Source organism: Hemiscyllium ocellatum, chromosome 5 (assembly GCF_020745735.1).
Source record: "Hemiscyllium ocellatum isolate sHemOce1 chromosome 5, sHemOce1.pat.X.cur, whole genome shotgun sequence".
Lineage (NCBI taxonomy): Eukaryota > Metazoa > Chordata > Chondrichthyes > Orectolobiformes > Hemiscylliidae > Hemiscyllium > Hemiscyllium ocellatum.
Genome location: NC_083405.1, coordinates 112160171 through 112178234, shown reverse-complemented (window position 1 = coordinate 112178234; position 18064 = coordinate 112160171). Strand labels below are relative to the sequence as shown.

The 18064-nt window shown below is 43.3% G+C and overlaps 1 protein-coding gene across 1 annotated transcript in view; it reads right to left on the bottom strand.

Moving 5' to 3' along the window:
- adarb2 (adenosine deaminase RNA specific B2 (inactive)) overlaps nt 1-18064 on the bottom strand; it is a 496547-nt gene that overhangs the window by 129109 nt on the left and 349374 nt on the right. Inside the window, exon 6 of the mRNA XM_060825723.1 lies at nt 1659-1827. Coding sequence (XP_060681706.1) covers nt 1659-1827 — 169 coding nt within the window. The remainder of the gene's footprint in view (nt 1-1658; nt 1828-18064) is intronic.

Sequence of the window (18064 nt, the reverse complement as noted above, 5' to 3'; positions counted from 1 at the left end):
CCAATGACAAGCAGTGTCCTCCTCAACTTCTGGTTTTTTTTTGTGTGTGGAGTTTGTGAGACACAGTGAGAGACGCAAAGTGCACAAATCTTTATTCAATATCCACCACCAGGAAAAGTAGGAAAACACCCGAGTGGCCTGTGACAAGCAGTGCCCTTCACATCAAAGGGCAATGCTCTCATTAGCTTTTTTATCTGTCAAATGGGACTCACTGATTGGACTAGGTTAACAGCCCCATTCAGGGAACTCATATTTTATGAGGTCCACCTGGCTGACTTCATCAAAATCTCTGCAGTCCTGTTGTACACTGACAGAACATCCTTCGCTGTCTGCTACACCACTAATTTTGGTGTAGTTTGCAAATTACCAACCACACCTTCTATATTCACGATGTGGAGGAGCCAGTATTGGACTGTGGTGGACAAAGTTAAAAATCACACACCAGGTTATAGTCCAACAGGACAACTACCTGACGAAGAGAAAGCGCTTAGAAAACTAGTGCTTCCAAATAAACCTGTTGGGACTATAACCTGGTGTTATGTGATTTTTAACTTTTATATTCACAAATAAGTCATTTGGATAAATGTCAAAAAGCAGTGGCACACTGCTAGTCACAGGTCTCCAGTTTGATAAAGAGCCCTGTAACACCACCCTCTGTCTTCACCTTCAAGCCAATTTTGTATCCAATTGGCAAGCTCCCCTGGATTCCATGTGATTAACGTTGCCAACCAGTCTACCATGCGGAACTTGTTGAATGGTTTGCTGAAGTCCATATAGACAACGTCTACCATTCTGCCTTCATCAATCTTCTTCATCACCTCTTCAAAAAGCTCAATTAAGTTAGTGACACACAATTTCCCACGCACAAAGACATTTTGACTATCCCTAATCAGTCCTTGCCTTTCCAAATGCATGTAATTCCTATGCTTCAGAATCCTCTCTAACAATGCACACATCACTGATGTCAGAGACGGAGACAGGGAGGGATGAGACCAGGCAGGGAATTGAGAACAGCAATGAAAGTTTAAAAACCTGAGGCCAAACCTTTCAATGGAGAAGTCAATAATGCTGGGTCTTTAAAGAGATGGTCAACTTGGTTGTAAACTAAACTAAATTAAGTGAATAATCCTGAAGGAAAGCCAAAATAACTTTGGATTCTGTACATCAGAAACAAAAACAGAAATTGCTGGAGAAGCTCAGCAGGTCTGGCAGCATCTGTGGAGAGAAATCAGAGTTAACGTTTCGGGTCGCTGAATGTTCCAGCAATTTCTGTTTTGGTTAATAACCCTAAAGTCCCAGTTCAAATCATGCCATTGCAGCTGGTGAAATTTAAATTCAATTAACTCGTAATTCTGGAGCTGAAAGCCAGTCTTGGTCATGGTGAGTATAAAATGATCAATGATTGTCTTTAAATTCCATCTGGATTACTAATGTCCTTTAGGGAAAGAAATCTGCTGTCCTTATCTGGCCTGACCTGCATCTGACTCTAGATCCACAGTAATGTTGTTGACTCTTAACTGCCCTCTGAAATGGCTGAGTAACTTTAAGGACAGTGAGTACAATAAATGCTGGCCTTGCTACAGAGAAACTGAATCTGTTCTTCACAGTAGAATGAAGAGTTAAGGTGAACGATCAGCAGAATGTTGTTCTTTGTTTACCTTAAATGTAGCTCCAGTTGAGAGTAAAGGAAACGAAGAAAGGATCTCCGTGCCACAATTTCAGCGTGGCAATCATTAAGCGTTAGACCCTGGTTACTAATATATTCACCATTTATACATTTTGTCCCTGTTGACAGAGCAACAACTTGCGCCTCCTTCATGTTTAGACCTGTAAAAGGAAACAGCAGAAAAAGAAAGTTTTTTTAAAAACTGATAAAACTAGAAAAGGTTATCCTTAATCACAAACCAACTGGTTACCAAAGGTTAGCAACAGACAAAAAGTGCTTCTTTATGATTCAGAGCTCAGTGCAGGGTGCAGGAACGATCTGTTTGGTCACTATGCAGAGAGACTTGTTGAGTACAGTGATAAAGGTTTCTGTCTGCTTGGTATTCCTTGCTACACGTAAATGTTCTTCTTCAATGCATTTAAGATATCACTACACATTGCAGCTGGAATCCTATCCTCTGTGTAACGTAGCTTCTAATCACAAGACAATTACAGATAAGAGAGGCCGTTCTAAGTTCATCCATCCAAAGATGTATGAAAGGCCCCCCTTGTAGTATCCAGTTGGTAATGAAATGATTACATACCTTTTCTCTCCACTGCTGTTTCTGGAAGGACACTGGACACTCAGTGTGTGAAGTATTTCCTATTATCAGATACAAATTTTCTTTTTTTCTGGTTTTAACATACGTCTCTGAATTCTTGAAGAAGGGCTCATGCCCGAAACGTCGATTCTCCTGCTCCTTGGGGATGCCGCCTGACCTGCTGCGCTTTTCCAGCAACACATTTTCAGCTCAGTTAACATATGTCCCCCCAACCTCCCCCCATTCAAGTTATTTGAAAGTAGATATTTTTTCCCATGTTACCTATCTTACATTTGCCTATCCAATCACTGCTTGAAGACCACTTTCTCAGCATGAAAAGCCCTAGATTTTTTTTCGATCTGACTTAAAAACATTCTAACAGAAGAGATCCAACGTTTGGCTTTTCTCTGGCCATAGAATTTAGAAAGCGATTGTCTGACTCCTCAGTAATTTGCGTTAAAAAAGCCACTTTGTGCCTACATTGACCTTTTTGCTAAAATTATTAGCAAGAGGAGGTTCTCGAACAGGGTAACAGGCATACGGGTTCCGCACTACAAAATGTTTCAAGCTAGCTAGATTCTTAACTGCAATGGAATATCAAGGTTTGTATCTTGATATCACATCACACCTGAAAGGGTGGGTGGATAAGTTCTCATGGATAATTTCTAAATCCATCAAAATATCAGAGATGCCTGGTTACAGACATTAGCAGAGAGGCAATTTCAATGGCTGTGGTAAAGTACGTGGACTATTTGCAACATTTTCTGCTGAGATTGCAAAGCTTTTAGGATTTGCACTCCTAAGCTTCTGATTCCAATTCCTAGCTTTGCCCTGGTCTTAATGTGCATCATCACAGTCACGAATTTGAACACGTTCAAATCTCCAGCATCAGAACAGGCAGCGCAATCATGTCTATGGATATTCTGAGATGCCGAGGCAATGGATCCTATGAAAGACTCAGTGCTGCATCACTGAAGTTCTTTCAAGGCAGGGTTATGTCATTTGATTTGATAGTTTACCAACAACAACAAATTATATTCATATTGCATCTTTGATGTAATCAAACATCCAAAGGAGTTTTATAGAATAAAGCATAATACCAATGTAGGGAGACATTATGTTAGATAACAAACAGTTCAGTTAAAAGGAATAGGTTTCAAACAGTATTTTAAAGAGGAAAAGGAGACAAGTAGAGGGCTGTAGGGAGGATATTCCACACCGTAGGGCCATTCTAAATCAGGATTAAAGAGGATCAGGACTTGATACAAGTCAAGCCATGGAGAGTTTTGCATGACTTTATCTTTATGGACTTGTGTTACCATTATCTTTCTCTTGTCTTTCACTTAGAGTGCTAGTCTCCCTGGCTGATGAAAAGAAAGATAGCAGGCTGCATCTTATACTTTTTGGCTAAGTGTGAGATGTGTTGGATCTTTTGGAGGAATTCTTGCCATGAGGCATGGCAAGATTTCTCGCTCTACCTTACCAAATGTAACTTATTAACTACCAACACCAACCCTATGGCTTCCTTCCCATTCAATCCTCACCCTTTCTTCCCACATTCCATTTCTGGATCAACTCACCACAGTGATTATCTGCTGAAAGTCTGGCATTCTTTGAGGCCACACCGTCTTTGAGTGGTTGCTTGAGGAGGACAGCATTGGCAATTGACATTGCCTCTCACTGGCAGGATATTGGCACAGCCGCCTCAAAGCCATACTGCCCATGGCACATAACCAACACTCTCTCTCACTTTCATCCCATTCTCTCATCCTATGTGTCACTGAACCACTAGGTCACACCTTATCTGCTCAGATACATCCTGCCTGAAGACTGCCTCTGAGTGCCTGAAACTCTTTTCCCAAAATTCATTGGATACCTGCATCTTCTCATCGTCCAGTGTGGGAACATCACAGACAGGCAAGCATTAAGACAAGTCCGAATGTGAGCTTTTAGTGACAGCCAGTAAAAGGGAACATGAGGAATAATATAGGCTGCAGTTCATTTGTGAACCAAATGCTGGCATTCTAACCATGACTTTCCATCAATATCTGCTGTTTCCAGCTGACACCTACTGGAACCTGGAGCCAGTCAGGCCCTGACTGCCTTGTCAGGACCAATGCACCCGAGCTCTGTTAACCACAAGGAGAGCTTCCTCCAGCTCCATGTCCTCATCCTTCTCCTGGGATGATTGCCCTTGGTTCTCCTTGCTCTTGAATATCTGTTACATCACCTTGTTGCAGACCACAGCACACCAGGGTGATGTGGCATGCTCTATCTGGACTATACTCGAAGGATTCCCCAGAACCTCAAAGCTGTGGAACCGGGCCTTCAGCAGCCTCATCATCTGGGTAAAAACAATGACTGCAGATGCTGGAAACCAGATTCTGGATTAGTGGTGCTGGAAGAGCACAGCAGTTCAGACAGCATCCGAGGAGCAGCGAAATCGATGTTTCGGGCAAAAGCCCTTCATCAGGAATAAAGGCAGTGAGCCTGAAGCGTGGAGAGATAAGCTACAGGAGGGTGGGGAGTGGGGAGAAAGTAGCATAGAGTACAATGGGTGAGTGGGAGAGGGGATGAAAGTCTTAGGTCAGGGAGGAGAGGGTGGAGTGGATAGGTGGAAAAGGAGATAGGCAGGTAGGACAAGTCCGGACAAGTCATGGGGACAGTGCTGAGCTGGGAGTTTAGAACTATGGTGAGGTGGGAGAGGGAGAAATAAGGAAACTGTCGAAATCCACATTGATGCCCTGGGGTTGAAGTGTTCTGAGGCGGAAGATGAGGCGTTCTTCCTCCAGGCGTCTGGTGGTGAGGGAGCAGCGATGAAGGAGGCCCAGGACCTCCATGTCCTCGGCAGAGTGGGAGGGGGAGTTGAAATATTGGGCCAGGGGGCGGTGTGGTTGATTGGTGCGGGTGTCCCAGAGATATTCCCTAAAGCGCTCTGCTAGGAGACGCCCAGTCTCCCCAATATACAGGAGACCGCATTGGGAGCAACAGATACAATAAATGACATTAGTGAATGTGCAGGTAAAACTTTGATGGATGTGGAAGGCTCCTTTAGGGCCTTGGATAGAGGTGAGGGAGGAGATGTGGGCACAGGTTTTACCTTTCCTACGGTGGCAGGGGAAAGTGCCAGGATGGGAGGGTGGGTTGTAGGGGGGCATGGACCTGACCAGGTAGTCACGGAGGGAACGGTCTTTGCAGAAGGAGGAAAGGGGTAGGGACAGAAATATATCCCTGGTGTTGGGGTCTGTTTGGAGGTGGTGGAAATGTCGGCGGATGATTTGGTTTAGGCGAAGGTTTGTAGGGTGGAAGGTGAGCACCAGGGGCATTCTGTCCTTGTTACGGTTGGAGGGGTGGGGTCTGAGGGCAGAGGTGCGGGATGTGGATGAGATGTGTTGGAGAGCATCTTTAACCACGTGGGAAGGGAAATTGCGGTCTCTAAAGAAGGAGGCCATCTGGTGTGTTCTGTGGTGGAACTGGTCCACCATATACGGTGGAGGCGGAGGATTTGGGAATATGGGATGACATTTTTGCAAGAGGTTGGGTGGGAAGAGGTGTAATCCAGGTAGCTGTGAGAGTCGGTGGGTTTGTAAAATAATATCAGTGTCAAGTCGGTCGTCATTAATGGAGATGGAGAGGTCCAGGAAGGGGAGGGAGGTGTCAGAGATGGTCCAGGTAAATTTAAGGTCAGGGTGGAATGTGTTGGTGAAGTTGATGAATTGCTCAACCTCCCCGCGGGAGCACGAGGTGGTGCCAATGCAGTCATCAATGCAGCAGAGAAAGAGGTGGGGAGTGGTGCCGGTGTAATTATGGAAGATCAAATGTTCTACGTAGCCAACAAAGAGACAGACATAGCTGGGGCCCATACGTGTGCCCATGGCTACCCCTTTGGTCTGGAGGAAGTGGGAGGATTCAAAGGAGAAATTGTTAAAGGTGAGGACCAGTTCGGCCAAACGAATGAGAGTGTCAGTGGAAGGGTACTGTTGGGGACGACGGGAGAGGGAAAAATGGAGGGCTTGGAGGCCCTGGTCATGGCTGATGGAGTTGTAGAGGGATTGGATATCCCCCACTCACCCGTTGTACTCTATGCTACTTTCTCCCCACCCCCACCCTCCTCTAGTTTATCTCTCCATACTTCAAGCTCACTGCCTTTATTCCTGATGAAGGGCTTTTGCCCGAAACGTCGATTTCGCTGCTCCTTGGATGCTGCCTGAACTGCTGTGCTCTTCCAGCACCACTAATCCAGAGCCTCATCATCTGTTCCACCATAGCACTGGATGCAGCATATACACCAACTTGGTAAAGGTACTGCACTGGCTGAGTCACCAGCACATGGCCAGCATTATCAGTTTGACCAGTACCGATGGCATGGTGTAATTCACCTTCACCAGCATTTGATACATCCGCACATTCGCTTAGAATAGCATATGTGCAAAGAAATGTTTGCAAATGAAATATAGTTGGAGTTTGCAACCTATGCTTCATGTATTTGCACCTTCAATGTTTAACATCTAACAGAGATAGATGTCACACTTTTGTCTATCAAGGTGACACTGACTTCACTCACCCATGGCATTGTCTAAGCCATAGTTTTGCTGCATCACAGACCTAGAGAATAACAAGAATGGCAGGAAGTGCTCCTACATGGCCTTTCAGAGTGTTTGCCACACAGGCACCTGGCACACACTTTAGGTATTAAACTGAAGTCTTGCTGTGCCATGTACCAACCCCGGCCACCACAATGCATACCTACTGACAAACATTAAAAACAGCCTGTCTGAGTGTGGGCACAGAACAGCATACCCAAAAGAGCGGTGATAACCTTTGGCTCTGGTGAGATCACTAATGTACTAACTGGCATAGCATGGCAAAGCAAAGCAAAGCATGGATGCTGGGAGCATTCAGGAAGGTGCTGAGCAAAGACGCGAGCAAGCCCGAGATGCAGTCTGCTCGAACTCTTGAGCTGGGTGCCTGTTCCCGTGTGCGAATTGTCCTGGCTGCAGCTTTCAACGCGACATGCTTTTCAGTTCTCAGTAATGTGGATGAACAGCTAGTGGTGAGCTGGACCCTCCATTCTGATTTCTGAGTTGCAATTGCTCCATGCCTGGCTTGTTTGGCATGTTTGGTAAGAGAGGAAGTTGAACATTAATGAGGCAAGGTGGACAGTTAATAAGGCATTTAACGAACATTAATGCCTCATAATTGACAACTTGCCACTGCCTAGCGAGAAGCTGGCCTCACTGCTTGTAAAAATGCTTTAAAGACTGATTGAAACACTCCCAATGTTGAGATAAGCCCCGCTAGACTGATCCTGCTGTTGCCCACATTGCTTCGACCCCGGTAAGATTTCTCCCAGTGGATTTGAATTACAGTTGAAGATTGAGTCCTATAGTTGGCAGTCTGTCCTTTTTTGGTACCGATTCAGCACTATTCAGAAGTTCAGCTGAAAGCACAACGATGGACATTAAGTCTATTTTCCCTATTTCACTCCAGGATGTTGGTGCAGTTGAATATTTTGTTCTTTGTTCATACAATGTGGGTGTCACTCGCTAAGCCAGCACTTACTGCTCAGCCCTAATTGGAGAAATTGGTGGTGAGCCATCTTCAACCACTGCAGACTTTTGAGGGTAAGGACACCCACCCTGTTGTTAGGAAGGGAATTCCAAGATTGTGCCCTTGCAACAGTAAAGAAACAGTAAAAAATTTCCAAATCCTGATGGTGTGTGACATGGAGGGGAAGTTGTTCTTGCATATCTGGTGCCCTTGTCCTTCTGATGACATGGGCTTGGAGGGTGCTGTCAATGGAGGCTGAGTATGTTAGTGCAGTGCATCTTTAGTTGATACACTATGCTGCCACTCTGCATCGGTGGTGATGGGAGTGAATATTGAACATGGTAGAGGGGCTGACATTCAAGCAGGCTACTTTACTCTGGATGGTGTCGACCCCCTGTGTATTTTTGCAGCTGCACCCATCCAGGCAAGTGCAGACTCATATTCCTAACTTATAATTTATAGGTTGTGTACAGGCTTTGGGGAGTCAGAAGGTGAATTACTTCCCAATACACTTCTTGCCTCTGTGCAGCCATACAATTTATATGGCTATTCCAGCTGAGTGTATGGTCAATAATATCCCCAAGAATGTTGTTAGTGAGGGAATACAGTGATAGTAATGCCATTGAATGTCAAAGGAAGATGATTAGCTTTTCTTTTGTTGGGGATGGCCATTCCCTGATACTTGTGTAGTGTAAATGTTACTTCTCACTTCTCAGCCCAAGCCTGGTCATCAACCAGGTCTTGCTGCATTTGGACATGGACTGCTTCTTTTTCTGAGGAGTCACGAATGGTGTTGAACAATAATCAGTGAACATCCCCACTTCTGACCTCATGATGGAGGGGAGGTCATTGGAGCTAAAGACGCTGAGGCCTCGGATACTACCCTGAGGAATCAGTAGCTCTTGTAGTACAGTAATAGTGTCCCTCCTTCAGAGCCAGGAGGTCCAGGATCATGATGCAACTGCTCCAGAGGTATGTAATAATAACAATAATAATAACAATAACATTATTGAATATATTGATTAGAAAATACAATATCCTGAAGAGCTCCCGGTCATGTGTCCTGGAGCTGAGATGATTGATCTTCAACAATCGACCATTTTCATTTGAACTAGGTAATTAAGATCTGGTTTATATCTAAGTACTAAACAGTTCAGCACGTGAGATAGCCATCACAGTCATGTTCCAAACCAGAGATCATATCAAAGCTCACCATCCAGTTAATGACAGACCCACAATCTATTAGCTGTATTGACTGTCACAGATTCCCTGTTGGGTTGTTAAGTGGTGCAGAGGTCAGTGCATAAAAGCATAGAGAAAGGATAGAATCTTACAGCACTGAAGGAGGCCATTCAGCCCATTATGCCTGTTCCAACTCTTTTAAACAGTTATCCAATGAACTGCACTTCCTTGCTCATCAATTTATGTTCTTCTTAAGTATGATCAGAAGTCAGTCGACACCAGATTATAGTCCAATAGATTTATTTGAAATCACAAACTTTTGGGCTGTTGCCCCTTTGTCAGGCGAAGTGAGAGAGAAGCACACAGGACTATAACCTGGTGTCCTCTGACTTGTAATCTTGCCCAACACCAGCACCACCACTTCTTATATATATATAGACAATAGACAATAGACAATAGGTGCAGGAGTAGGCCATTCTGACCTTCAAACCTGCACCACCATTCAATACGATCATGGCTGATCATCCTTAATCAGTATCCTGTTCCTGCCTTATCTCCATAACCCTTGATTCCACTATCCTTGAGAGCTCTATCCAACTCTTTCTTAAATGAATCCAGAGACTGGGCCTCCACTGCTTTCTGGGGCAGAGCATTCCACACAGCCACCACTCTCTGGGTGAAGACGATTCTCCTCATCTCTGTCCTAAATGGCCTACCCCTTATTTTTAAGTTGTGTCCTCTGGTACGGCCATGGCTCTCAGTGTTTATGACATTTTGAAGTTTTGTGCTATCTTGCAAATTTAAAATTATGCCCCTTATGGGCTGATGTCCAGATCATTAACATAAAAACAGTAATAGCCCTGATGCTGACCCTTGAGAAACACCACTGTGTAGGTCTCTGCAGACAGGAAACAACCATTCGTCATTATTGTGCTTTCTGACTCTGAGAGCTAATTTTGCATCCATGTTGCCAATGTCCCCTTCATCTCATGGGTTTAATGGGATTAAATCATTATGGTTGAGGATTAAGGGGAGAGGCGAAAGATTTAAAAGGTCCTGAGAGGGAACTGTTTCACACAGAGCATGGCACATATCTGGAATGATCTACCAGAGGAAGTGATAGGTGCAGGTAGAGTTACAACATTTGTAATACATTTGGACATGTATATGAATCAGAAAGGTATAGAGGGATACCAAATGCGGGAAAATGGGACTAGTTTAGCTTGGGAAACCTGGTCGCAATGGATAGGTTGGACCAAAGGGTCTGTTTCCGTGCTCTGTGACTCTGTTAGGTGAGGTTGCTCAGTAATTTTAACAATTATGTGAGGTTAAGGTAGTACAACCTTAAGGTAGTAGGTCAGGGAGATGAAATGGTTAAGAAGGTGTATAGTATATTTGTCTTTATTAGCTGAGTTCAAGAGCAGAGAGGTTATGCTGGAGCTGTATAAAAAGTAATTTAAGCCATAAAAGGATATTGTGTACAGTTCTGAAATTCAGATCAGAGGAAGGGTGTGGTAACAGTGGTGATGGAGCAGAGGAGATTCATCAGGATTTTTAAACAGTGAAGAACTGTGGATACTGGAAATCAGAAACAAAACAGAAAGTGCTGGAAAAACTCAGCAGGTCTGGCAGCATCTGTGGAGAGAAATCAGGTAGTGGGAACCTACTACCTTAAGGGACCAGTGGACACGTACAGCGAGGTTCCTCTGACCCCCATTGCTTCCCCAGGGTCTGACTTTTCATCATATTATTACTTCCCTTGTTTGTCCTGCCTCACAATTCTCGAGATTGAATTCCATTTGCCACTTATCAGCCCGGCTGACCAGTTCGACGATATCCTCCTATAATCTAAGGCTATCTTCGTCACTATTTACCACCGACCAACTTTCACACAAAATCAACGTTTCGTGTCCAGTGACCCTTCTTCAGACCTAAGGGTCACTGGACCCGATACGTTAACTCTGATTTCTCTTCACAGGTGCTGTCAGATTCACCAGGAGCAGAGAGTCTAAGTTAGGAAGAGAGTTTTTGTTTAAAATTCATTCACAGGATGAGGGCGAACCTGGCTAGGCCAGCATTTAATCCCACCCCTAATTGCCAAGGGTTCATTTTAGAGTCAATCACATTACTGTGGGTCTGCAGTCACATGTAGGCCAGACTAGGTAAAGATGGCAGTTTCTTTCCCTGAAGGAAAGTAGTGAATCAGATGGGTTTTTCTTGACAATTGGCACTGGATTCATGGTCACCATTAGACTCCTAATACCAGATCTTTATTGAATTGCAAATTTCACCATCTGTCATGGCAGGATTCAAACTTAGGTCCCCAGAACAATACCTGGGTCTCTGGATTAACAGTCCAGCAATAATATTATGACACCATCACCTCCTCTACTGATTGGACAGACTGGGATTGTTTTTCTTGGAACAGAAGAGACTGAGGGGGACATGATTGAGACGTATAAAACAATGAGGAGTATGGACAGGGTAAACAGAAAGAAACTATCCCCTTGGTGGAAGGATGAATGACCTGGGGTCATAGATTTAAGCTAATAAGTAGGAGGTTTACAGGAGATATGAGGAAAAATGTTCTCACCCAGAGGATGGTGGGAACCTGGAACTCAATACCTGTAAATGTGGAATAGGCGGAAACCCTCATAACGTTTAAAACATTTTTAGATGTGCACTTGCGATAGCAAGGCATGCAAGGCTGTGGGTCGAGTACTGGGGAAATGGGATTAGAAGAGTTAGGTGGCTGTTTTTGATGGAGCAGGCTTGATGGGCCAAAGAGCTTTTTACTGTGCGGTACATCTCTATGACACTCGACTCAGCAGGGTTCCACAAATCCAGCTTATCAATAGCAGTGAAGGAAATAAAGCTAAAAATAAGATGTTTTCACATAAATGGAATGTGAATCCCATTGAATGAATGAGGGATTATTGCTGGCAGCTGTTCACAGGATATAAATGATGAAAACAATACTTGTTTGAGTGTCTTAATTAAGTGACTGAAGTTATAACAGTGCGTTTGTCATTCAAAATAAAAAGTTAGTCATTTCACAGTGTTCTACCTGCGAGAGTCAGTCGTGCAGCAATGCTTCCCATGTCTGCACTGATTTGCAACTTGTCAAAGTAATTCTCTCCTTTCATTTCTCTTTGCAGAGAAATAGTGAAACTGCTGTGTTGCATTATACGAAAATGTAAAGGACACCTCTCTTTGTCTGGCCTGTTTTGTGGAATAGCAGGTCCAGTCTTCCTATTCACTTTCACAGTGAGGGTGATTGTCACTTCCAACAAAGGGGAGAGAAAAAAATAGAGCTGAACTGTGACAGATTCGCACGAAGCTAAATGGCAAAATGCACTTGAGGGAGATGGACTTTCAAAAGCCTTCCTTTCGAAATGAGATTTTAAAAATAACTTGCTTGTAATTAAACCTGTCAAGAATTATCAAACAAACCCAGAAAGGGGACAAAATAAGTGGCCTCATGTCTGATCGCAGCAAAGTGTGGAAGAATGTTATTTATTGCATAGAACTTTGGCTGTCTAAGGAGAGGGAGGTTAAGGATCTAATTCTGAAATGGAATGTGAAAAAGAAGACTCCAGTCCTTTGATGCTGTGTGAAGTTATTTCTTATATAAATTGAACTTGTCGCAGGATCCCAGAATCACCCACAGAGTTGTATGGGTGCTTAAAGAGGCCATTTAGCTCATCATGTCAATGCAGGCTCCCCATAGAAGCAATTGATTGACTGTGTCTCCCCCATATTCTCCATGTTGTCCTACATCGCCTCCCTTTTCAGCCAATAGTCAATTCACTCCAGTGCATCAGTCGAATCTGCTTCAACCATGGTCTCAGGCAGTGCACTTCAGATCCTAACCACTACACATGTGAAAAAGTTTTTTTTTAATCATCACTGTACCTTTTGCCAATGGCTTTAAAGCTATGCCCCCTTGTTCTCAATCTTTCAACTAATGGTACTAATGTTTTTTCTCAAGGTTTTGGGTAACTCTATCTCATCTCCTCTTCACTTTCACGTCTTCAAGAAAAACAGTTGTGACTTCCTCAATCTCTTCAATCTAGCTGCACAACTAGAGATTCATATCCCTGTGACTATTCTTGTGAATCTTTTCAGCACTTTCCCTCCTGTGTCTTCACATCCTTCCTAAAGCATGGCCCTTAGAACTGGAGGCAATGCTCCAGTTGAGACTAAACCAGGGAGTGGTACAATTTCAGGATAACTTCTTGACTTTTATATTCTATTCCCTTATTAGGAAAGCCTACGTTATGTATTCGCTACTCATCACTCCGTCAACCTGACATGCCACTGTCAGTGATTTCTGCACATATACACCTAGATCCCTCCAGTCCTGCATGCCCTTTAGAATCATGCCTTTCAGTTCATATTGTCTCTCAACATTATTTCCACCAAAATGCATCATTTTGCATTTTTTGTACTAAGTTTTGTCTGCCACTTGATCACTTTGTTTGAATGTTTGTTGCGTAGCAATCTGGTGACCTATTCCACGTGTATCATGCAAAACTGGTGAGTTATTTAGAGTTGCAGTAATCTGGGTTTTCCCTGATGAAAATCTTCTTGTAACATATCATTTTGTGAGCATGAGTTACACTGACGAGCTGGGTTTAATTTGGGCTTGTTCTCAGAGACGTGCAAGGCAATAGTCATCCCAACTCATTTCAAACTTCATGTGAGTAAAATTAAATGTTCAAGATTTTGCTGATGGTCATTACCGCTCAATAACAGAAAGAATGAAAAGCAAGCCCACACTGGTTTTATCATTTAGACGTCAAGTGACAAAGATTTATTGCTGAATGGCTGATATCTACTGGCAGCTCTCTCTCTAATAACTAATCCAGTCACTTAGACTGTGGTGACAATGTGTTTCTGCTGATCTGAGACTGAAAGATGCAGAGTAGGATATGGAGTCATCAGCTCCCATGTTAAATTTCATTGCGTTGAGAGTAAGCACATTCTATTCTCAATTTATTTGGCAGTGCATTTTCTTCTTGTCTACCATAACTTTGGTTGTAACTTTGGAAGTGTCCAGGAAGTAGTGTAGCCTGTGTTTTTCACAGTTGTATTCGCGGTTTCAGGTGCATCACAGAAACTGGGAGCAAGAGTAAGGTAATCAAGACCTTGGAGCCACTCCATCATAGAATAGGATCATGGCAGATCTTTTATCTCAATGGCAAATTCCCACTTTCACCCCATACTCCTTGATGCCTTAAAGATCTCATAGAAATGACCTATTTTCTTTATGGTTATACATATAGACCTGGTCTTCACAGTCTTTTGTGGGGGAGAATTCTAAAGGTTCACTGCTCTTTGAGTGAAGAACATTTTCCTCATCTCAGTCCCAAATGGTCCACCCAGATCATGAGACTGCTGTCCTGTGGGGAAAACCACCTCCCTGCACCTAATCTTTCCAGTGCAGTTAAAATTGTATACATTTCAATCAGATTCACTATTATCCCTCTAAACGCTAATGTATTCAGACCCAGTCAAACCAGACCCAGTCAAATCAGACCCAGTCTCCTCATAGATCAGTTCTGCCATTCTCTGTATCAGCCGAGTGAACCTCCACTGCACTCCCTTTATGACAAATGTATCCTTTCTTACGTAGGGAGACCAAACCTGTATGCAATATTCTTGGTGTGGTCGCACCAAGGCCCTGTATTACTGCAGTAAGATAGCCCATCTTCATCCTTTATTGACCTGTTCAGCTCCACTGGAATCAATTCAGACTGGTCTTGGACTGAATAGTCCTGACTGCACCCAATACTGAGACTCGGTAGTGAGCTGCAGGTATCTGTCAGACATCCCCAGGCAGTTGAACAGCAAAGTGGCTTCCAGTGTCTTTCTGCAGCATTGCTGACAACAATGGTACATTGGAATGTTGAGGAAGCAATCAAGGGATTCACTAAGATGAGGCTAACAATGGTATTCAGCAATGGGACAGAATTAGGGAGAGCACTGCTGCAGCTCAAGCTCCACATTCAGATAAATACATATTTAAATATGGACATTTTAGGCCTCCAACATCAGTGTGGCTCCATTCAGACATTTACAGAAAGGCGATAGATGGGAGAGGGGTGGGGGGGGCGAGGGGGTGGGGGGGGAGGTGGGGGTGGGAGTGATGGCCTCATGGTATTATTGCTGGACTGTTAATCCAGAGAGCCAGATAATGTTCCAGGGACCCAGGTTCAAATCCCGCCAAAGCAAATGGTGGAATTTGATTTCAATAAAAATCTGGAATTATGAATCTAATGATGACTGTTGTTAATTGCCAGAAAAACTCATCTGGTTCACTAATGTTCTTTAGGGATGGAAACTGCCATCCTACTTGCTCTAGGCTACATGTGACTCCAGATCCTCAGCAATGTGGTTGACTCTTAACTGGGCAATTAGGGATGGGCAATAAGTGTTAGCTAGCCAGTGACGCCTTAATTCCGTGAATGAATAAAAAAAATTCAGATCATGATCCATTTAAAAGATTTAACATCTATTTGAATCTGTGCTCAGACCCCTCATTTAGTGCCTTCCTTGATATATTGAGCAGCTTGTTCCAGTACGGAATAAACACATGTTCACTACTTTCCTTCTTTGATGCATAAGTACTTGTTCTGTGCCTGAAGAACCATGTATTCAACTTAAATATGCAAAACATCAGTTATACTGCTACCAGTATGAGTTGCTAATGCTTTGCTAATTTTTATTGAAAATTGTTAAGAATGAAAAGTGCAGGACTGACCAGCAGCTAATTTGTGCATAATTCACCTTCAGAAGTGATATTCACGTTATTGGAGTTAAAAGTTTGCGAAAAATAAAACTTTGACTTTTGCCTGTTGAGCCTTTATTCAAGGTCAATCATGATGAATATTTGCAGAATCCCAAGGTTGTATCATTGAATCAAGAAGTTATATTTGATTGCAAGTTCAACTTGTGGATAGTGACAATTTTAAAAAAGGCAAGATATGGTGCAAAACCAGAGAAAATTGTAATTTTAGTTTTTTAAATTCACTCATGAAGCGACCTTCACTGTTCCCCATTCCTAGTTTCCCTTGAGAAGATGGTAGTGAGCTGCCTTCCTGAATTGCTGCAATCCATTTCCAGCTCTGTTTTCCCTCAGAGTTTGAAGATAAAATATAGTTCACAACCAATACTCCTGAACCCATTTCATACCAAATGCCTGTCTCATTCTCTGTCAAAGCTGTTGATATGTTCAGACTCAAAAGGTTTCCTAAGCACGTCATTCTAAACATTAACCACAGTCCATGTTGAATAATTATATCTGATCAGTCTCATTTTGTGGCATTTTCTGAAAACTAACATCATGTGGCTTACTATTTCTCTGTTTTATTTGCTTTCCTTGGTTCCAACATTTAATGCTGCTGACAACGAATCTAACTTCTTAACTCGGTTTCCCACTCCATCTGGACCTCTCTGCACCTGATTGGTTTCCTCTCGATTGGTTGGTGTCATAAGCAACTTTTGACATTACTGTCTTCATTCCCTATCATCATTATTCCACTCTAACATGAAAGTGAAATGTCCAGGTACTAAGTGCTGCTTGTGGAATATCTCATATTTTTTCAAAATGTCAATGCAGCAGTCATACAAGTGAATCATGCAGAGGATTCTTCTGTTCAAAGTCATGGTAGTTTACCATCAGTGCCCATTTGCCTGTAACTGAGGAAGATAGATCATCTGAGAATCAGAGAGAGTAGACAGGCTTGTTTACTAGCTCAAAATCAGAGGCATGGTCATGAGGGAGGACCAATGTTTAGGCCCAGGCTTATGTGGGTAGACATGAGTGAATTACCCAAACTTGGTCCAAGTGGACTGACAGGGACAGCAATCATCTGCCGAGCCTTAGCTGTACTATGAAAGATCATTTCTGTCCTCAGTTTTTAATGTCCTTGGGACCCATTTGGATCACTGCAGAACTTGACCACATTTTTTTTAGTGTGGAAACAGGCCCTTCGGCCCAACAAGTCCACACCGACCCTCCGAAGAGCAACCCACCCAGACCCATTCCCCTACATTTAACCCTTCACCTAATACTACGGGCAATTTAGCATAGCCAATTCAGCTCACCTACACATTTTTTTTTGGACTGTGGGAGGAAACTGGAGCACCCGGAGGAAACGCGTGCAGATATGGGGAGAATGTGCAAACTCCACACAGACAATTGTCTGAGGAAGGAATTGAACCCAGGTCTCTGGTGCCGTGAGGCTGCAGTGCTAACCACTGTGTCACCGTACCGCCCTTGACCACGTTGCTTTTGGAGAAGGAAAGAATTGCTGTCAGCAAGTTACGTCACCCAAGTGGAATAAAGTACATGGTCAACATTTGGCTACAACTTTCTATATTAGTTGTGGGTAGGCCTTCATATGACGCAGTTAATGAACAAATAATTGTTAACATACAAGAGATAAAGAAGCCCCTTGCCAGTTCTGTGGCTAACCATGACTTTATCACTTTCATGCTGGAGCAGAAAGATGTCCAAAGAGGTGCAGGTTAGGTGGACTGGGTCATGCTAACTTGCCCATAGTGTCCGAGGGTGGGCAGGTTAGGCGGACTGGGTCATGCTAACTTGCCCATAATGTCCGGGGTGGGCAGGTTAGGTGGATTAGCCATGAGAAATGCAAGGTTACAGAGATAGGGTGGGTTTGGGTGGGATGCTTTTCAGAGGGTCAGCCTGGGCTCAATGGGCCAAATGGCCTGCTTCTATCCTGCAGGGGATTCTATGATTCTATGATTCATAAGGTTGATTATTTTTCACATTGTTTTGATTCTTTTTCGGTATTGTAATTTTCCTGAACAATTGGTGATATGATGGAAGTTTGCAACGTAGGAACAAGTCAATGAACTCCGCAAGGCCAAGGTGGGCTTTCCCATAAGCAAATAGTTCTTATTGAATATACCCACACTGCTGCCTCCATTTGATCCAATGAATAATTATCTTGACTGCTGACACATCCCTGTCTCAACCAGTAACCCCAGCTTTACAACTGTCTTTGTGAAGGATATTCTCTTGTGTCTCTTCAAAACTTATTATAATTAATCTT